This window comes from Otolemur garnettii, unplaced genomic scaffold, assembly GCF_000181295.1.
Source record: "Otolemur garnettii isolate 467f Iridium unplaced genomic scaffold, OtoGar3 scaffold00011, whole genome shotgun sequence".
Taxonomy (NCBI): domain Eukaryota; kingdom Metazoa; phylum Chordata; class Mammalia; order Primates; family Galagidae; genus Otolemur; species Otolemur garnettii.
This window is the reverse complement of record NW_003852406.1, coordinates 10,392,640-10,410,240: the sequence shown is the minus strand read 5'-3', so window position 1 is coordinate 10,410,240 and position 17,601 is coordinate 10,392,640. Positions and strand designations below refer to the sequence as shown.

Below are 17,601 nucleotides of genomic sequence, written 5' to 3'. Positions count from 1 at the left end.
AACTCTGAGAAGAAAGTCACCCTAATATGTGTAATGAAATACCTTACTTTAATATGAGTAATTGATAAAAAGAAAGATTTTACCTAACTTTACAAACTGTTCAGCGAGCAACTGCCTTGAATGCAGAGGGTGTGAAAAGCCTTTTGTGTTCTTTTTTGTCTGTATAACAAATTATTCTCCTTGCAAAGCACCAAATTGCATTCCCCTCTGCTGCTGCATTGCCGTGAACATGATTCTGGCACATTGTGGCTCTTCCAGGGATACTCCTGGTATCAATCTTGAAGCCTATTCAGAAGAGGATGGGAGGCAGAGTGGATCAGTGCCAACATTCCTGCTGAGAATTAGCCCAGTTTCATTATGTGTGGGGGATCCCCCAGTTTACTGCCCTTTCCTGCGTGGGGTGCACAGATAGTGCTGAGAGGCTCTCCAGGGAGTTCAAAGGTCAGAAACTCCACGATAGCAATACTATCACTTACTCTTCCATAATGAGCTCTATGCAGAGAAATCAAAAAAATATCAGGCTTTTCTATCATTCGTTGCAGCTGTGGTGCTCTTGTGAAAAGCTATTTCTGCCCCATAAGGCAAGAAAAAACACAGAAGAATTGCAGATAGACTCACAGAATGAGCAGGGTCCTCAGGAGTCCTATCTGTCTTTTTTAAGTCCTCCAATTAACCAGAGTACTAAGGGACAGTACTGCTGCTTGGGCTGCTTGGCCTGTGTCTTCATTCTGCAGATGAAGGAACCGAGACCCAGGGGGAGGGGAAATGGTGTCTCCAAACCGAAGGTGCCTTGGGAACCACACCTGAGTTTGTAGTACCAGGTCTGCTGACTTCTGTAGGGCAGGCTAGAATCCACAGATCTAAATATGGTTGCAATTAGCCAGTTCCCAGCAGTGGGGCAGGAGGTATAAGACAAGTACCTTGCGAAGTCTTCTGTGAAAACACTTCTAAAAGACATTTGAAAAAAGACAATGAACGTGAGATGTCATCTCTGCACCTCTGTTTATTTGATCTCTATTCACATCATGTCCGGGAGTTAATTTCTCAAACTGGATTTTTAATCTGTTTTACACATTGCCCAGTGCATTAGAATAGGGCTTGCTTTCATGAAGTTCATCCCTACCAATTTGACTTTCAGCTACAAGGAAGACCTCTGCTCCTCACAGCCTCCTTGTGCTCCCACCTTTTGGTCAGGTAGGAAGGGGTTAAAGATGACTGGTGCATGGCATGTCCTGGGAACCATACTCAGGTTCCATCCAACAGGGGTTAGTCAGTCAAAGGCCTGCGTTTCGGGTGTGTAATCCATTCTCTTTTGAGACTTTCTAATCCCATAGATTTTGACCTTGGAAACCTTTGCATGGGATTGCATAAGTAATATTTTGGCTTGGTTTTTGTAGACTTATTGTATTTTTAAGCAGACATGGAGCCTGTTCTCACCAGACTCTGTTTTGAAGCCCAGTGTTTTTCCTGTTAAGAACCCCTGCTTTCGAGTCGCATCTGTTCTTTCTATTTGCCTCTTTCCCTCTCATGATAATGTTAACGAGGAGTACTTCCCATTTGGGGTCAGTTAACCTTGCTTCACTCATGGGGAGAATTCATGAGCAGTAATATATTTTCCAAAGAGAGTTTGACCTGAAAACTGTATCATGGGAATGCGCATAATGCCTTATCCTGTAAGTAATGAAGGTTGTTCCACCCTAGCCCAATTCTATGGGTCTGACTCTGGGTTATAACACAGTACTGCAGTTATTGAATCTGTTGGGATCTAATATTAAATTAGACCAGGATTTTTTCCTATGTGTTCTGCAAAGTGGCATTTATTGAGCACCTCCTAAGTTTACCTACGCGTCGTTTTGGCTGTGAGTTCTTTGTTGGTAGAGGGTTATGCCCAGTATTGCAGGGGGCACAGTAAGAGAACCGTGAGTCCGTGCTGAATGGAAGAGGTTGGTGACAACGGGTTTTTCAGGAGTGCATGTCCTGAGGCCACTCCAGATGGAAGTGGTTCTCCCACAGCCTGACAAATCCAGTTCTTTCTTGAGGCTGGACTGCAACTTGACCTTCTTCCAAAGATGAAGAGGAAAGGCATTATTCATCTGAGATTTGCCTTGCGGTGTTTAGCCCAAATTTGGTTTCTAAGGAAAGGCTGGCAAAGCATTGCTGTAGGAGAAATTATTCTTGGGTATTTCTTCTCTGACAATCATAGATTGAGCAAGATTTTTACATTGTATAGTTACTGTAGCCATGAAAATAATCACTGGCTGACATTCCAGTGGCAAAAAACATCAACCCCTAGAATGGTCTGATGAATGTCAAGGCGTAGGGCTAACAGAACTGCAGTGCCAGCTGGGCCGGCATTCTTTTTACCAACACCGGATATTTATTCAGCATCTTAATCTTACTACATGTAAAATCTACGATTTCTCCTTGCTTGTGCTTGTTTTTTAAATGTAAATCTGAAGGCAGAATATGTTTTATAACTGATGATTTGTGAATATTATTTGTGTCTAAAAGAGCTGATGTTCCTACTCACTTTGAAGTCAGTTTGGAGTGCAGGGATAAGATTTTGGTGCTATATGGCATACATTAAGTGCTCGATAAATATAGAAAGGATTGCCTAAGGATGGACAGAATGCTAGAAGGAAGGAAGGGAAGGAGAGGGAGTGATCCCAGCCTTGGCTCTGGAGTCAGCATGTGTTGACCTACAAGCTCTGCCATTAACCAGCTGGGTAATCTGGTAGTAATATTCATTAACTTCTGACTCTTAAATGTGCTCATCTCTGAAATGAGATAATACCTACTTCATAGGGTTTTTGAGAGGTTTAAATGACTTAATGCATGTAAGTATCTGACATAGACCACTCAATAAGATGTTGGTTTTTTAATATAATGAATAATACGTTCATGAATTCCAGTGGTTGTTTTCTTTGAGGAAGCGCTTACCAGTTTATCTTCCTGGACTTTAAAAATGAATATATGTTAATTAAATTGGATTCCCCCAAAGCAGAGAGCCAAACTCATCAGAATTCCTCAGAAAAGCGGGCAGACCCAGGTATCCCCGGTGTTCTCAGGGGCTCCCTCTGGGTGCTGGTGTGCAGTGAGGTGGCTCTTCCCCAAGTTGCCCTTCCCTCTGAGGGGCTCAGGCTTCCAGGCACAGTTTCACCCGATGCTGTTCTTTCGCAGAGCAGAAGGCTAGATTCTTTTTTTCTTTGTGTCCTCATGTTAGCTTGAGAACTGGCTCTTTATTGAGCCCAGATCTTCCTGGGGAGTTTACCTGCAAATAGAAGGAATACTGGCAAGGGCGGGAAGGGGCAGTCTGGCTGGAGGACCCAAGTCTGCCCATCCATTGGGAGGGCCAGATATTAGCAGTTCCTAACACCTTGATAAGTAACATGTTCCTGCAAATAAAGAAATCGAAATTCTCCCTCTTCCTGAGACATTGCCCCCACCCCATGGCAAGGTTAGGTATCCTCTGAGTGAGGGTGTATTTTCTAAAAGTTTTTACAGTGAGGCAAAATTGGAGTGAAAATACAGAAGCATTTAACCCAGCTGTTGAGTAATCTTAGAGATTACGGAGGAGTCAGAGCTTTTCCCACTGTTTTTCTGAAGCAATTAATAGCACAGGCAGTCCTGGGGTCCAGAGCAGACCTCTTTTGGAATGTCTAACAGTCCTTCTCTATGGAACACGGAAGGATGAGGGGCCCCTGGCTTCTCACACTTGCATGTGGTTAGCGTGTCTGGGTACTTACCATGTGCCAGGCTGGGTTCTAAGTGGCACCTTTGGTAAATCACTGAGGTTAACCTAAATTCTGAGGTAAACACTACTTTATCCCTACTTGCAGAGGAGGAAACCAATGCTCAGCAACATTAAATAATCCCCCCCCCCCCAGGGCAAACAGGTAGTAAGTGATAGAAACAGTGAAAAATGCAGGCCGACTGGATCTAGAACCTTTTTCTTAGCCCCTACTCTCTACTTCCTGAGAAGCTGTTAGTCCTGCTGGAGGGTCTCAACAAGGGGCTGAAGGAATCGGAAGTACATTTAGCATTTCCCTTCTTTAGGCTTTTTAAGTATTTAACTGTAGCAGAACTCCAGGCACAAGTAGCATCTTTCACCTAGTAAGACCAAGTTGCCTGCATGGCTATTGGGTACCCGCTGCTCTGCAGTAGAGTCACTGCCTGTGCGCAGGTCGCGCTCTCCGGGAGCCTTCACAGATGTGGAGTTTGGCTTGCAGGGGATTTATTTGGGGAGGCTGCTAAAGGGGAGCGGGCACAAAGAGAAGGGGAACTGTGGTACAGGCTTGACAGGGCCTTGGCCAAAAGCTGGGGGAGTCGTGGAACAGATGAGGTCTCAGGGCTGGCTTGTGGTGGGCCAAAAGGGCCTTCATACCCCAGCCACCATCAGGGAGTGGATATGGCCCTAGGGAGGGCATCTCCTCGGATGAGGGAGCACATTTCAGGTGAGGCAGACCCCGAGCTGACAGCACTCCCCCACTGAGGAGGTGAGTTCTCCCTGAACACAGGCTCTTAGTGGGGCACCTGTGTTTCCACATGACACTTTCAATTTCATGACAGATGTGAGTCTAACTCACTGACAAATGCTTTCTCCCTACTCGCTCTCTTGTTTCATTGGATTCGAGGGAGAAGGCATTTGTAGCATAAGTAGAGATGGAGCCTCAGCTATCTGGAACACTTTCATGGTAGCCCCAGGCTGAGGCAGAGTTATAGTATCAGTAGTCTCTTTGGACTGTGGGATAAAAATCATACCTGGCATTTTTGGAGATACATGAACAATTTGTTTTATTATTATCATATCTTTCAACTGGAGCCAGTTGGCTTTTTTCTGGAGGCGAGGGTCCAAAGCTAAAGGCCACAGTACAGTGATGGAAATCTCTAGTTACATTTTGCTTGCCAGTTGTCTTGAGAGAAATTTTCAGTGTTTTTAAGATTTCAGATTTAACTCTCTTTTTCTTGTTCTCTCCATCATGGAACTAAAGCAGTCCTCCAGTTCACTTTGGACATTAAACTGCTTCCCACTAACTTGTATCTAGTCACCCAAGTTGACCACGGTGCTATACCTGTGTCACTCAGAGGCGCAAGTGGCCTTTGAGCCCGTTGTTACCCACAGCAGGCTTTGGTCACTGACTGTCTTGCCTACAGGGTGTGCAGAAGCTCCCTCCACGTCCTTTCTTTCAGGTTGGAAAACTGATCCAGGAAGCAGCTGGAAGAAGTAATTTGAAGAGAGTAACTCTGGAACTTGGAGGGAAAAGTCCTAATATCATTTTTGCTGATGCCGATTGTAAGTCAGCCACACTCTCATACACGTCCCAGCACACTACCTTTTGGGGGTCTCTTGTGTGCCTCCTCTTTGGATAGGACAGTCAGAGAAAGACCTTTGAAACAAAGGATAACCAAGATCTCCTGAGGAGGATGTAGTTTAATTTGGGGGAAAGAGTGCTAACCAGTGACCAACTGAACAGTTTCTTGTCTAGACATGGGTAAGCCATTCTACCAGTGACCAACTGAACAGAGTTTCTTGTCCAGACATGGGTAAGCCATTCTAACTCTGCTGTTGTAGGATAGGGAAGAAGTAGTGAAGGCTTGGCCAGTGGTGAAGTATAGTGCCATAGTGTAAGGTTGAAAGAACAATGGTCCAAGCCACCCCGTGCCTGTCATTTCTCTGCCTCGATTCAGGAAATCAAAAACTTCTCAACCATGCTTGATGGCTAGTAGGTAAATCATTAAAAACAAATTCTCCTTCACTAGTCCTGCCTACACTTTTTCAAACCCACAACCCCTTCTCTGTTTAGTCCTTTCATCTCCTTCCTTCTGCACCCATGATTTTCAATTAAGATGACAACACACTCTGGGCAGTTCAGCACGAATGGTCCTAAATTTAGAGTCATTGCTCCTTGCCAATAGGACTTCATGAGACTTAGAGCAGTGACTTAAGAAACTCCAAGTCTCTAGGAAGGATACCACCTAGACTTTTCTGCACAGGTGTGATCTTTCTGCTTTGAAAGCTTTCCAGGGAAGGAAATTTCAATGTCTCCTTTAGGTTTTTTTTTTTTTTTTTTAATTCCTTCACGTTTTGCCAGGCAGAGCTGCTTTCCCAACTTCACTACTGGAGAGTTCAGAAAACAGGAAGCAGATTGCTTGAATTTCAGCCCCAGTTTGGAATTGGCCGAGTTCAGCTTTCATTTTCTACTATTTGTAAAGGGAGTGAGAATCCTAATACTGATTCCTCCTGAGGTCTAGGCACTCCATGGGCATGTCATAGATTGATTCAGCCAGCCAGTCATTAACAATTAGCACATACAGGGTTACTAATACTATCTTGAAATGTAAGATACTGAAAATGAAACAGTTACCATAGGCTATTACACAATTCCCTGTCCCTATAGAGGAACCTTCGTGTCTTCAAAGAAGAGCCATGTTCACCAAAATGCTAAACATCCAGCTGTAGATTAGGATTGTAAATTGGCTAAATACAGCGTGTAGACATTTTTACTTGCCCAAACATTAACACTGTGCTTATAAAACAAAAGCAGCACATTATAAATATCAATTTCTGCCTTTCCTAAATACTGAAAAGATCTGGCAACCCGGGGCCAGATTCATGCACAGCAACAATAAAATGCAGTGGCTTCCCTTCTTAGTCTCTCCATTACATCATCTGCCTCTTGGCAGATTCATACTTCCCCTTATCTGCCTAGTCCTTTTGCATTTGGGGGTTTGAGACTCTTGTTATGAATGATGTAGTCCAATCCTTTTATTTGCAGAATCAGAAAGAGACTCAAAGAAATCAAGTTGTTCCAGTTCACATAGCAAGTAATATCAGGGTTTAGTTAGAACTAGAGCTAAGTTGCATTCACAGGCTAGTACTAGTGGCCATTATGCTCTGCGGTGAGCCACAGTGAACACAGCATTATACTAGGGCTTTGGGGAGGGGAGGGAGGTGGCTCCCCAGAAGGCCCCTCCCAGGCAAAGCAGTGCTGAGAGGGTGGCTGTTCCCTGTTGCAGTGGACTACGCTGTGGAGCAGGCGCACCAGGGTGTGTTCTTCAACCAAGGCCAATGCTGCACTGCAGGGTCACGCATCTTCGTGGAGGAGTCCATCTACGAGGAGTTTGTGAGAAGAAGTGTGGAAAGGGCCAAGAGGCGCATAGTGGGGAGTCCCTTTGACCCCACCACTGAGCAGGGTCCCCAGGTAAAGATGTTGTAAACATTCCTTTTGTTTGCTTTGCCCCTGACTGTTACACAAACCGGATGTTCTCATGGGACTCAACAAAGTAGCGTCTTCCTTCTTCTCCTGCCTCCCTATTCCTCCAGGTCTTCACAGCCGGACGGGTAGCCAGGGAGGGATTGCTTATTTCTTATGCTTCTCTTTCTCTTCCTAAATTTTAATTGTTATAAAACTATGGGATTAGGGTTGCTTTACAAATATTTTGAAGTTTAGGGGTAAGCTGGTCTGTCAGCTCTAAAGAAAGCCCTGAAAATCTTGACACAAAACTGAGCCCCAGTCCTCCTAACCATCGATCTCTGGGACATCCTTGCAGGCACCACAGTCAAGGAGGCTGGTGTCTGTCCTTCCCAGAGGCATTTGCTCTTTCACCAGCTGCTGACAATTCTCTGACCTAGTCTGCATGGATCACCTGTGGCCCGTAAATGTGTAGGCAATGAAGGGCTGGCTGCCTCCTGCTGCATGCGAGGTGTTTCTTACTCTGAAGGTGTCAGGCACTGGGGAGGATCACAGAAGTCTCTCCCTAGTGGCCAGACTGCACTGGCTAGTTCTTCAGGCTCACCATGACCATCAAGGAATATTTCCAAATGGAGTTCTAGCGTCAATCTACAGAAAGCATCTGAGAATTTTTAAAGGGTTATCTGGACCAGCTCCCATCAGGGTCACTAGAGTATGGGTTTTCCTGGTAAGGGACAATGTCTTCTCAGGGACCACTCAAGAGGAGATGGATACTTTGGGTGAGCAAGGCAGACTTGAGTGAATGTGGGCTTTTGCGTTACTTCCAGAATAACTGAATGATAACCGTATTGGTTTTGGGGTGAGCAAAGTTGACCTTATTTTTTGGACTGGGGAGCTAGTCCTTTACACTTAATCCTTTCCTCCAAAGTTTCCTTTAAAGGAATCCCCTTAAAAATAAACCCCAATAGAATTTTGGAATATAGCACTACCTAAAAAAGTTGTGTATTATATTTAGCTATTGTTTTCATCTTTTAAATGTCAGTGCAACTTGCTAAATCATTCATTTGATTATGGAAGTCTGTTTTTTGTTTTTTCCTCATATAAATAATGAATAATAAATTAGCCAGTGTCCTCATCATTTTGAAACATTTCCTAAATCTTCAGCTGGTGTGTCTGATTAGGCAGTATCATCAGACATACATTTATTGGAATCCTCAATATGCAGGAGAACCTCTGTAAGTTGACCACCCGAGGGACTATTAACAAACTCATCAACATATGGAGGTGGTTATCCTAAGGAACTAGGCCTGCTCTACTGAGAAGGCCTAGTACATACGGTGCATGTCTGGTCTATGAAAATTAGGTCAGCTTAAGGAGGTGGTCAATGAAGGGAGGTGGTTGACTATGGAGATTGAATCATGCAAAACTGCTATTTTTATAGGTCAAAATTGGTAAATAACAGAAATTTCGTAAGATTTGGCTGAGTATAGAGAAACTTTGAAAAATCATAAATGAAAGAAAGGTCCTGGAGAGCACACTTATTTTCGTTTTCACAGAAAGCTATCCTTGTAGTCATGGGTTGCTCTCTCCTGCAGATTGATAAGAAGCAGTACAACAAGATCCTAGAGCTCATCCAGAGCGGCGTGGCCGAGGGGGCCACGCTGGAGTGTGGAGGCAAAGGACTGGGCCGGAAGGGGTTTTTTATTGAGCCCACAGTGTTTTCCAACGTCACTGATGACATGCGGATTGCCAAGGAGGAGGTATTAAATAAATGGTGTCCTTACAAAGCCGCATCTTTCTTGGGATGGCATCCAGAGCATTTCTGGTAGAAGATACTAGAGTTTGCACCCTTTACATCTCACATACATTCATCTTACAATAGCAATAAATGTGGCTATTAAGACCACAATTTTAAGAAAAAAGTTAAACCAAAAGACAAGCAAGCTAGTTGGAGGACAGGTGACATGCTATGGGATCGTGGTTATTGTTTGCCAGTAGAACAATCAGAATAGCCTGTCGTTGGCCTCACTTCCTTGAAATGTGGTTCACTAGACTGGTAATCAGGAAAGAGAAAACATTCACATGTCCTCCTGTGTATGCCCTGGAGCAGCGGTTCTCAACCTGTGGGTCGCGACCTCCTTGTAACAGTGAAAATACACCCTGCATAGCAGATATTTTAGGTAGTAAAATTACAGTTATAAAGTAGCAATGAAAATAATTTTATGGTTGAGGGTCACCACAACATAAGAGGAAATGTATCAAAGGGTCGGGCATTAGGAAGGTTGAGAACCACTGCACTAGAGGAACCAGGAGCTGACTATAAGCTAAAGCAGTCAGTCTGGAGCAGGGAGGGGGATCATGGAGAATGCCACCTTCTCTTCTCTACCTAAATCACACCCCCAGTACTCATAGTGGAATCAGGTGACGCCAGGAGGTTGGGTGAGTGGGGGTATTAAACAAACTCTAAGGTTAAGGCTCATATAATCTTATTCTGAGAAAGATTGGGATATTTTACAGTTTTGTGCTGCTAAACTTAAATGTCATTTATAATCAAGCCAGCGCAAACTTGCTTTGAAATGCAGAAAAGGAGTAAAAGAAAGGTAAAGCAGCCATGTTGAGTCAGCCCATTTTGTTTCAGATCTTTGGCCCTGTTCAGGAAATTCTGAGGTTTAAGACTATGGATGAAGTGATCGAAAGAGCCAATAACTCAGACTTTGGACTTGTGGCAGCCGTTTTCACCAATGACATCAACAAGGCCCTCACAGTATCTTCTGCAATGCAAGCTGGGACTGTCTGGTAAGATGGGAGTCAGTTTGGTTGTTCTGGCCATAATAAGCCCCACTTGTGGTCCAGAAGCCAGGGTGACACAAATAAATACCCTCTGGAAGGATGGGGAAGGCCAAGGACGACCAGACTTTACCCTAAGGTATGCTTTTTAGTAGCTAGATCAGGAAATCAAATAAATAATAAACTATATATTTTTAATCTGGAAAAAGGAATTCAACAATAAAACTTGCAAAAGCAATATCATGCCAGGTGGATTCTTTCTGTGCAAAATTGACACTAACTCACACCTGTGTTCTCTTCTTCCAGGATCAACTGTTACAATGCCTTAAATGCTCAGAGCCCCTTTGGGGGATTCAAGATGTCGGGGAATGGGAGAGAAATGTAAGTATCTAATTTGGGGGTGCCTGCAGAGAAATGGAGATTGCAAGAATCAATGCAGAGGAGCACTTTAAAAATAGTCTGATTCCTGTATGCTCATCATTTCATTAAGCTGACACTTCGTTGAGCATATACTATTATAGGCTAAATAATACATGCTACAAAGATGAATCAGACATTCCCTTATCCTAAGAACAGAGAAAAATTAATGTACCACTGATTCTGTATAATAAGGGCTGTTATAGAAGTATGTCAAACATCTTGTAAGTACAGAGGAAAAATCAATCAGTTTCACCTGGTGATGTCAGAGAAAACTTCACAGAGAAATTAACATTTCGTCTTTAAGGAGCTGGCATTCTAGGGTATGTGGACAGCAAAAACAAAGGCTGGAAAGCACAAGATAGAATACTCACGGACCAGAATGGAGTTTGGTGTGCTTAACACAAAGGTCACCAACTGCCAGTGTTAGGGTAAAATCTGACCTGCAGAAATGTTCTGTTTTGCCTTCACAACATTTGAAAATTTCTAACTGACATCAAAATGAAGAGGCTATAGCTGCAGTCTTAATTTCTTGCTTACTTTCATTCCCCGTAACAAAATCACTGGGACTCTGAGCCCTGTGGTTTGCCATGTTCCCCAGCACTGCTGCTGCTTTGGGGGTGGAATATTGGCTGCCATTTATTGTACATCTGCTCAGTTACTCACTTATGTTTTCTGCTTTTCTGGATTCTTTGCTTTGGGGGCTGCAAGGTTAGGACATAGGGTCAATGAATGGGATTTATTGAACACACAGTGGAAAGGTTGGTTTGAACCATATTTCAAAGGTGTTAAAGGAAATTCTGCATGAACAGGAGATAGTTTTTAATAAAGGCCAAGATGCTTAGCATATAGAGGATGTCTTGGCAGAGACTAGAATCTTTCTTATAAGGATTTTTTAGTAACAATAATAAGTGTTGTCTTAGTCCATTTGGCTGCTGTAAAAATGGATTACGTAATTTATAAACAACAAAAATTGCTCACAGTTCTGGAGACTGAGAATTTTCAAGATCAAGGTGGCAGCAAATTTGGTGTCTGATGAGGGTCTGCTCCTCATAGATGGTGCCTTCTGTGGGGAAAGGTAGCTCGCTCAAGCCTCTTAGAAGGGCACTTATCCCTCCTGCCTCAATCACTTCACAGACCCTACATCTTAATACTACATTGGGTGTTCAGTTCCAACATTTGAATTTGGAAGACAGACATTCAGACCATGGCAAGTCTCATTCATTAAATACTTGCTGTTTGTCTGGCTTTGTGCTACTTGTCTGATGTCTCATCTGATTTTCACAGCCATTCTGTGGGATAGATGAGGAACTAAGGGTTAGAGTGGTTTATGTAGCTTGCCTTAGTCTCACAGCCAGTCGGTGGCAGATCAGAGATTTGTACCTTGGTCTCAGTGTCTCCAGATACACGTAAGTCCCATGATATCCAGCCCGGGGCAGGCACAGGAACTCTCAGGAACAGGATCAGAGCTGAACAGAGTCCTCCTGAGATGCTGAGGTTCTGAAAAATAGGACTGTAGCAAAGGTAACTAGATTCAAGAGAGATTTTATTTGAAAACATCAGTATAAATAGGTATTTTGAGTGGCATTCAGAGCATGAACGGAAGACAGGATCTTTGTAAGCAGAACATGCCCCCATCCAGGGGAAAAAAATCCACTTACCCTCATTTTTAAAAGAGCTGATCATATTTTCCAAATCCTTTGACTCACAAGGGGAAACTTGTCCCATGCCCATTTTCTCTGCCATTGCTGAAACATAGTTTTTGAGCAAGGGCTTAGTTGATGATCTAAGATCCAGGTCAGTAAGATATGTAAAATGTTGTTGGGTAGATGAGTATCTAGCATGGAAAGAATCAGGAGAATCCTGAGGTCATAGAGGAGTTCAGGGAGGGTGGAGATCATTGTAAGCTGCGAAGTCTGGGAAATCTGCAGGCATGATCTGGTACAGAGATTTGAATTGGCCTTTCAAGGAGAGGAACACACGAGTAGATGGAAAAGGGGGACTATGTTTTCAAGGTCGATGAGCAAAGCAGATAACAGTGGGGGAAGAGTAAGAGAGACCCTGTAGTAAAGTGTAAGTGTGGTGTGTCTGGGGAGGTACAGGGAACCTGTAAGGCTAGGCCAGGGGACTTACATGCTCAGAGAGTTTAGCTGGTGATTTCTAGCCCCTAATCATTAGACCAGAAAGTACATATAGCTTGGAGGCTAAGAGTAGTTCTAGAATCACATTGATCAGACTTGACCTGCCTCTACTGCTTACTACCTGTGCAACCTTGGAAGGTTATAAATATCTTAATACCTGTAAGATGGAGATACTCTTAATATCTACCTCAGAGGGTCACTGGGAGGAATAAGTGTCAGAGGTAAGTATGCAGACATCAGACAGAGCAGTTGGCCAGCCTTCAGAAAATGTGAGCTGCCATCCCATTATTAGTCAAGCAGATGAGTGTTATGAAAGTGTGAAAGCTGTACCTCTTTTTCTTAACAACCCTGTTGCTGTGGCAGAAGTCTTCCTGAATTCCAGCTAGTGTCACCAACGTATGTTCTGTCTCTGGCAGTGCCAGGGAGAAGCTGTTCTCTCTTGAATCTTTGCTTCTGGCTTCCGGCTCCCTCTCTTGCTTTGTAGCCAGAACCTGTGAATAACCGATCTGAGTCCTGTTTGCTCAGTTATTAGTGTTCCTTTTCAGCTTTCAGAATATCTTCATGTACTCCACTCGCATATGACCTTCCCTTTCTGCTTCCACTTTTCCAGATAGTTCCCACTTGTTATTTCATTTCCTGCCTCAATGTCTGTCCTCTTCTGGGCCCTGGAATGTTGGGGCAGTCACTGGCTCTGGGAATGCTGCTTGCATTGACTGTTTTGGCCCAGATAATTAACAAAGTGAATCACTGGAATAAAATACACTCGCAATAAATGATGTCTGGTTGATGGAGCCTAATCCCAGACTAGCCCTGGTCCCTTGTCATGAGCAGGCTCCTGGCAGGATCCAGGCATGAGACATTATTCAGGCTAGTCTATTCCCATTGGAAATGTTCTCTCTGCCCAGAAAAATGGCCCAGGGGACAGTGTGGCTGTGTCAGAACGTCACATAACAGGGGCCCAGAGACTAACGAACCATTTTGCTCTACTTGTCTGGTCAGCACTACAGTGATTTGGCATTCCCAGTGCAGTTACAAATAATTAGGACATGGTGCCGTTTGATGAGACTCACTTCATCTTGTCTAAATTACATGGTTCTTTGTCTGTACGTACCCCCAAACACTTTTTCTCTTCCTTTAGTGATGTGGAGTGGCAGAAAATACTTCAGGTAAAAGAAGCTGCTCTGTCTTGGTCCTTGAGTCTTCCGTCTCATTTGCTACAAAATACCACCCTGGAAACTCCACTCAGCCCTCCATCTGGGCAGAATTGTTTGCCTCATGGCCTACAGAACCCCTGTAGCTTTGGTTCCTAAGCCCTCATGACGACCTCTGAGAGGAGCAGAGAAGGGTAGTAGCACTTCCCGCGGCAAACTCCAAGGGGGGTGGCCCAGCCCCTGAGAGCCGCGGGGAGGGCTGCCCTCTGCAGGTTGTCTGACGGTCTGGCCACTAGTTCTCAGAGTCCGAGGCTTAGCTGAGCCGTTCTCAGTTCTGCCCATCAGCGCCTGCCCTGTGCTTTGCTCTTCCCGTCCTTCCCCTCACTTCCTCATTTATGCTCCCCCAAGATGAGAGGTGATAGAGCACAAGCCCTAAGTCAAGTCACAAACTGACAGATGGGAGAAAGCCGTGGACCTCAGCATTTTCATAACTGAGACAGGCTTTGAAAATGAGAAGCAGCAGTAGATTGAATGAAGACTTCCCAAGTTTGTGTGCACATGCAGGCATGTGTGGATATAGGCGTCAGCAGGTGCACTAAGGAAGTCTCCTGGAGTCCAGAGGACTGTTAAACATGCCTGTCTGGAGACTCAACTCTCAGAGATTCCAAGCTGAGCTAGGCTAGGGCTCAGGTCTGCATTTTTAACAAGCTTGTAGAATGATTCTGATACAGGTGGTCTAGGGACCTTACTCTGAGAAATGTTGCTCCCAGCCAGATAAGAGGGCAGGTAAATATAATATATACCCTAAACAGAAGCCCTTATTTGTTTTATGGGTAAGTCCGAGGGATTCTTAACATGGCTGGCTGAGAGCAGCACGTTACCCTACCTCTAGGTGTGCCAAGCTTCGTCTATCTCAGGGAGTATGGCCTAGTCTGCTGAGAAGCAACTAAATGTCTCTGTGTGCTGATGCATGGCCAGCTGTGGCAGTGCATCGTAATGCCTGCCTTTTGTACACCAGTGGGGTTCTTCCCTGGTAACTGAAGAACTACACATACCAAAAAAATTTAACTGAAGAAAATAGACTTGAAAGAGAGAGTCTAGAACGAAATGGTTAAATTACTGAAGAATTTAAACATTAGGGCATTCAGAGAACTTCAGGCAATGTTTCTTGAAGTGTGAACTAAATGACCACCCATATCACAGACTCCCGAGTTCCTCCCCAGAGCTACTGAAACAGAGGGAGGGTTTCCTGAATCTATAGGTTAAGCAAGTTCGTTGGGTGATACGTATACGTGCTGAGGTTCAGGACCTGCTGCCAGAGAGATGACGGGTACCAAGAGAATGGAGGTGACTCAACTGGAGTCCTCCAGCCAGCTAATGGCAGCGCCAAATTGGCGCCCCCGTCTGCTGGCCCCAGTGCCAGTGTTCTCTCTCCACTCCCTGCTGCCTCAGTTGGTCGCTCTGCTCTAAGACCTCTCGCTGGCTTTCCTTGCTGCCTGGGCCCATGGGCAGTCCTGGTGACAGCAGATTTCAGTGCACTTTGTCTCAGAGCAGGCTGTGCCTGGCTCGTTGCCCGGTCCCTGGGAGAGGAGCAGGGAGAGGAGCTGGACCCAGTCCAGCAGGGTCTTCCGTGTCGTCACACACCCAGAGACTGGGACCCAGCAGTCACATGTGAGAGCAGCCACAACTGTGACGTTTGTGACGCTTCAGACTTCTGACTTTTCTCTCACCCTAGTCAGAGGTCTGAGTGGGAGGGAAGTGTGGTTCAGAGTCTGCCCCAAGTGCGTGCACACGCCAGAAAACAAGAAGGAAGTGAACGTACTTCACTCAGGAGGCACATGATGTCCATGATGAGGAGACACATTCGGGATTGCCCAAGGACAGGAAAAGTCCGGAGAGAGCCAGAGCGGAGCTGGTAATGAGGAGACTCCGAGTCAGCTGGAGTCAATGAGGGAGCCGTATAATGAGCGGGGCAGTCGCAGTTTATCCTTCTCATTCTTTCAAGTACAGTGACCTACACAGACAGGAGAAGGGCATGCTTGTCTCATCTCTCCCTTAGCTGCCCTCGATGTCAACTGAGGTGCCCTTGCTGCTCAAAGCAGCTTCCGGCAGAGCAGTTGGAGCCTGTGTGGGGCCATGAGGATCCCTGGGAAGGACTCAACTGAGTCCTTTCAGCAGGTCTCACTTGGAAAGCCCAGGGGCGGTAACTCTGTATCTTTTGTAATTATTTAAAAGATAGCCTTTGTTAATTCTTTCACGATCAAATAGATCTCTAAGGGTTCTTTAGCTTTTTGCTGGTGGAGATGGTGTGACAAGGTAAGAACTGGGGGTGGGGAAAGCAGAAGAAGACCTCCTCCCTTGCTGCCTGCCTTCCACAGTCATCAGGTGCCTTCCTTGTGCCCAGTAATGTAGGCTGTATATGAGGATGGGAGGCAAAACTTGAAACTAGGAGGATACAGCTCAGTGGGGGAGACAGCCACGCTCAAGTCCTTCCTCCCAGTGTGCCAAGTGCTGTGGTCAACGTGTGCCCAGGGGCTCTGTGAGCACAGAGCAGACAGGAGCCGCTTCTCCTGAAGCTACCAGGAAAAGCTTCACCAAGGAGCGGCTAAAGAGAATGACAGAAAAGTTCTGTTACTTTAAAGAAAAAGAATTAAGAGAACATGCTTGATTTTAAAATGAAATAGAAAAGGCAAGTAAGACAAGGTGAGAGGAGAAGAGAAGAGAGGTGAAGAAAAGGTGTGTCACAGCAGGCAGGTGCTGCCACACACCAGTGTCCTTGCCGCAGGGGAGTGTCCAGTGGGCTGGACCCTCAGACAGGTGAGGCCTCGCCTGGCCCTCCATCTCAGCCCTCACCACCTGCCCGATCCTCAGAGACTGGGACCCGTCACTTGTGTTGCTTGCCCGAGCCCACACAGTGCTACCTGTCGTTATCACTCAGAAGTGATGCTTGGCTGAGTGAATGGCCATCCCTACATGACCAAGATCTCAGAGGGAAAGGGGATGAAGGAGAATCTTGGAGGGAAAGCAAACTACCACTTCCCAATTCTTTACTTACAGTCAGTTATTTTTATTTCCTAAGTCTTCCCCCCGATGCACTGTGGGGTGTGGACCCTGCTTACCCAGGATTCTGTCTTCATGGTATTGCAGATGGCTTGTGCATTTCACTGGGAGCCCATTAGATATTTGTTCACATTTAGTAAATCTAGGGAACAAGGAAAAAGGGACCTAGAATAATAAACAGAGAAGGTCCCCACCTGGGGATCTTAACCTTGTCTTTTCAATTGATGGAGACTAGCTCTCTGGGTAAGCAGTCGGAACAGAGACGTGCAGAGGGTGTCTGGCGGCAGGAGGGGAGGGGAGAGGAGGAAAGCTCAGGGCTGTCCTGAAGGACGAGAGCTGCACCAGTGCTGCCCTGAGGGGAGAAACACGGCCAAGGTGCTCAGAGACATGGGCCTGGTTCCACTTTTGCCTACAGCGCACGGCCCAGATGCATGGGCCAGGGTCGGCTGTGTGCCCTCCTCCAAGACTAACCACAGGCCTCGTTCTCTGAGTAGCTGGGAGGGAGTTACTACCTTTCTGTTCAATATTGTGGAAGAAAAATCACAATCCTTTAACTTTAATCAGGGGTGGCTGCTCACGAGATGACAGTTTTCCTGCCCCTCACAAGAAGGCCAGGCTGTCCCCCCATTAGGAATCATTATGAGAGACCCCAGGGCCTGCTGTGAGCAGGTGATGCCTGCACCTTCCTGGGACTCACACTCTTGCCAGGCCCCCGTGTCTGATCCTACCCATTTCCGTGTTTCAGGGGAGAATTCGGCTTGCGAGAGTATTCGGAAGTTAAGACTGTGACAGTAAAGATCCCCCAGAAGAACTCCTAAGAAGGCCAAGGAGGAAGATGAAGGCCGCCTGCAC

At 45.5% G+C, this 17,601-nt stretch overlaps 1 protein-coding gene across 2 annotated transcripts in view; it reads left to right on the top strand.

Moving 5' to 3' along the window:
* Positions 1 to 17,601, top strand: part of ALDH1A2 (aldehyde dehydrogenase 1 family member A2) — a 97,158-nt gene extending 79,557 nt beyond the window's left edge. The window contains exons 8-13 of one of the 2 annotated variants that reach the window (XM_003784378.2): positions 5,191 to 5,293; positions 7,018 to 7,202; positions 8,789 to 8,953; positions 9,832 to 9,989; positions 10,287 to 10,361; positions 17,495 to 17,601. In XM_003784378.2, the coding sequence (XP_003784426.1) occupies positions 5,191 to 5,293; positions 7,018 to 7,202; positions 8,789 to 8,953; positions 9,832 to 9,989; positions 10,287 to 10,361; positions 17,495 to 17,567 (759 nt within the window). In that variant the 3' untranslated portion in view covers positions 17,568 to 17,601. The remainder of the gene's footprint in view (positions 1 to 5,190; positions 5,294 to 7,017; positions 7,203 to 8,788; positions 8,954 to 9,831; positions 9,990 to 10,286; positions 10,362 to 17,494) is intronic. The other variant, XM_012801938.1, reaches the window with a different exon arrangement.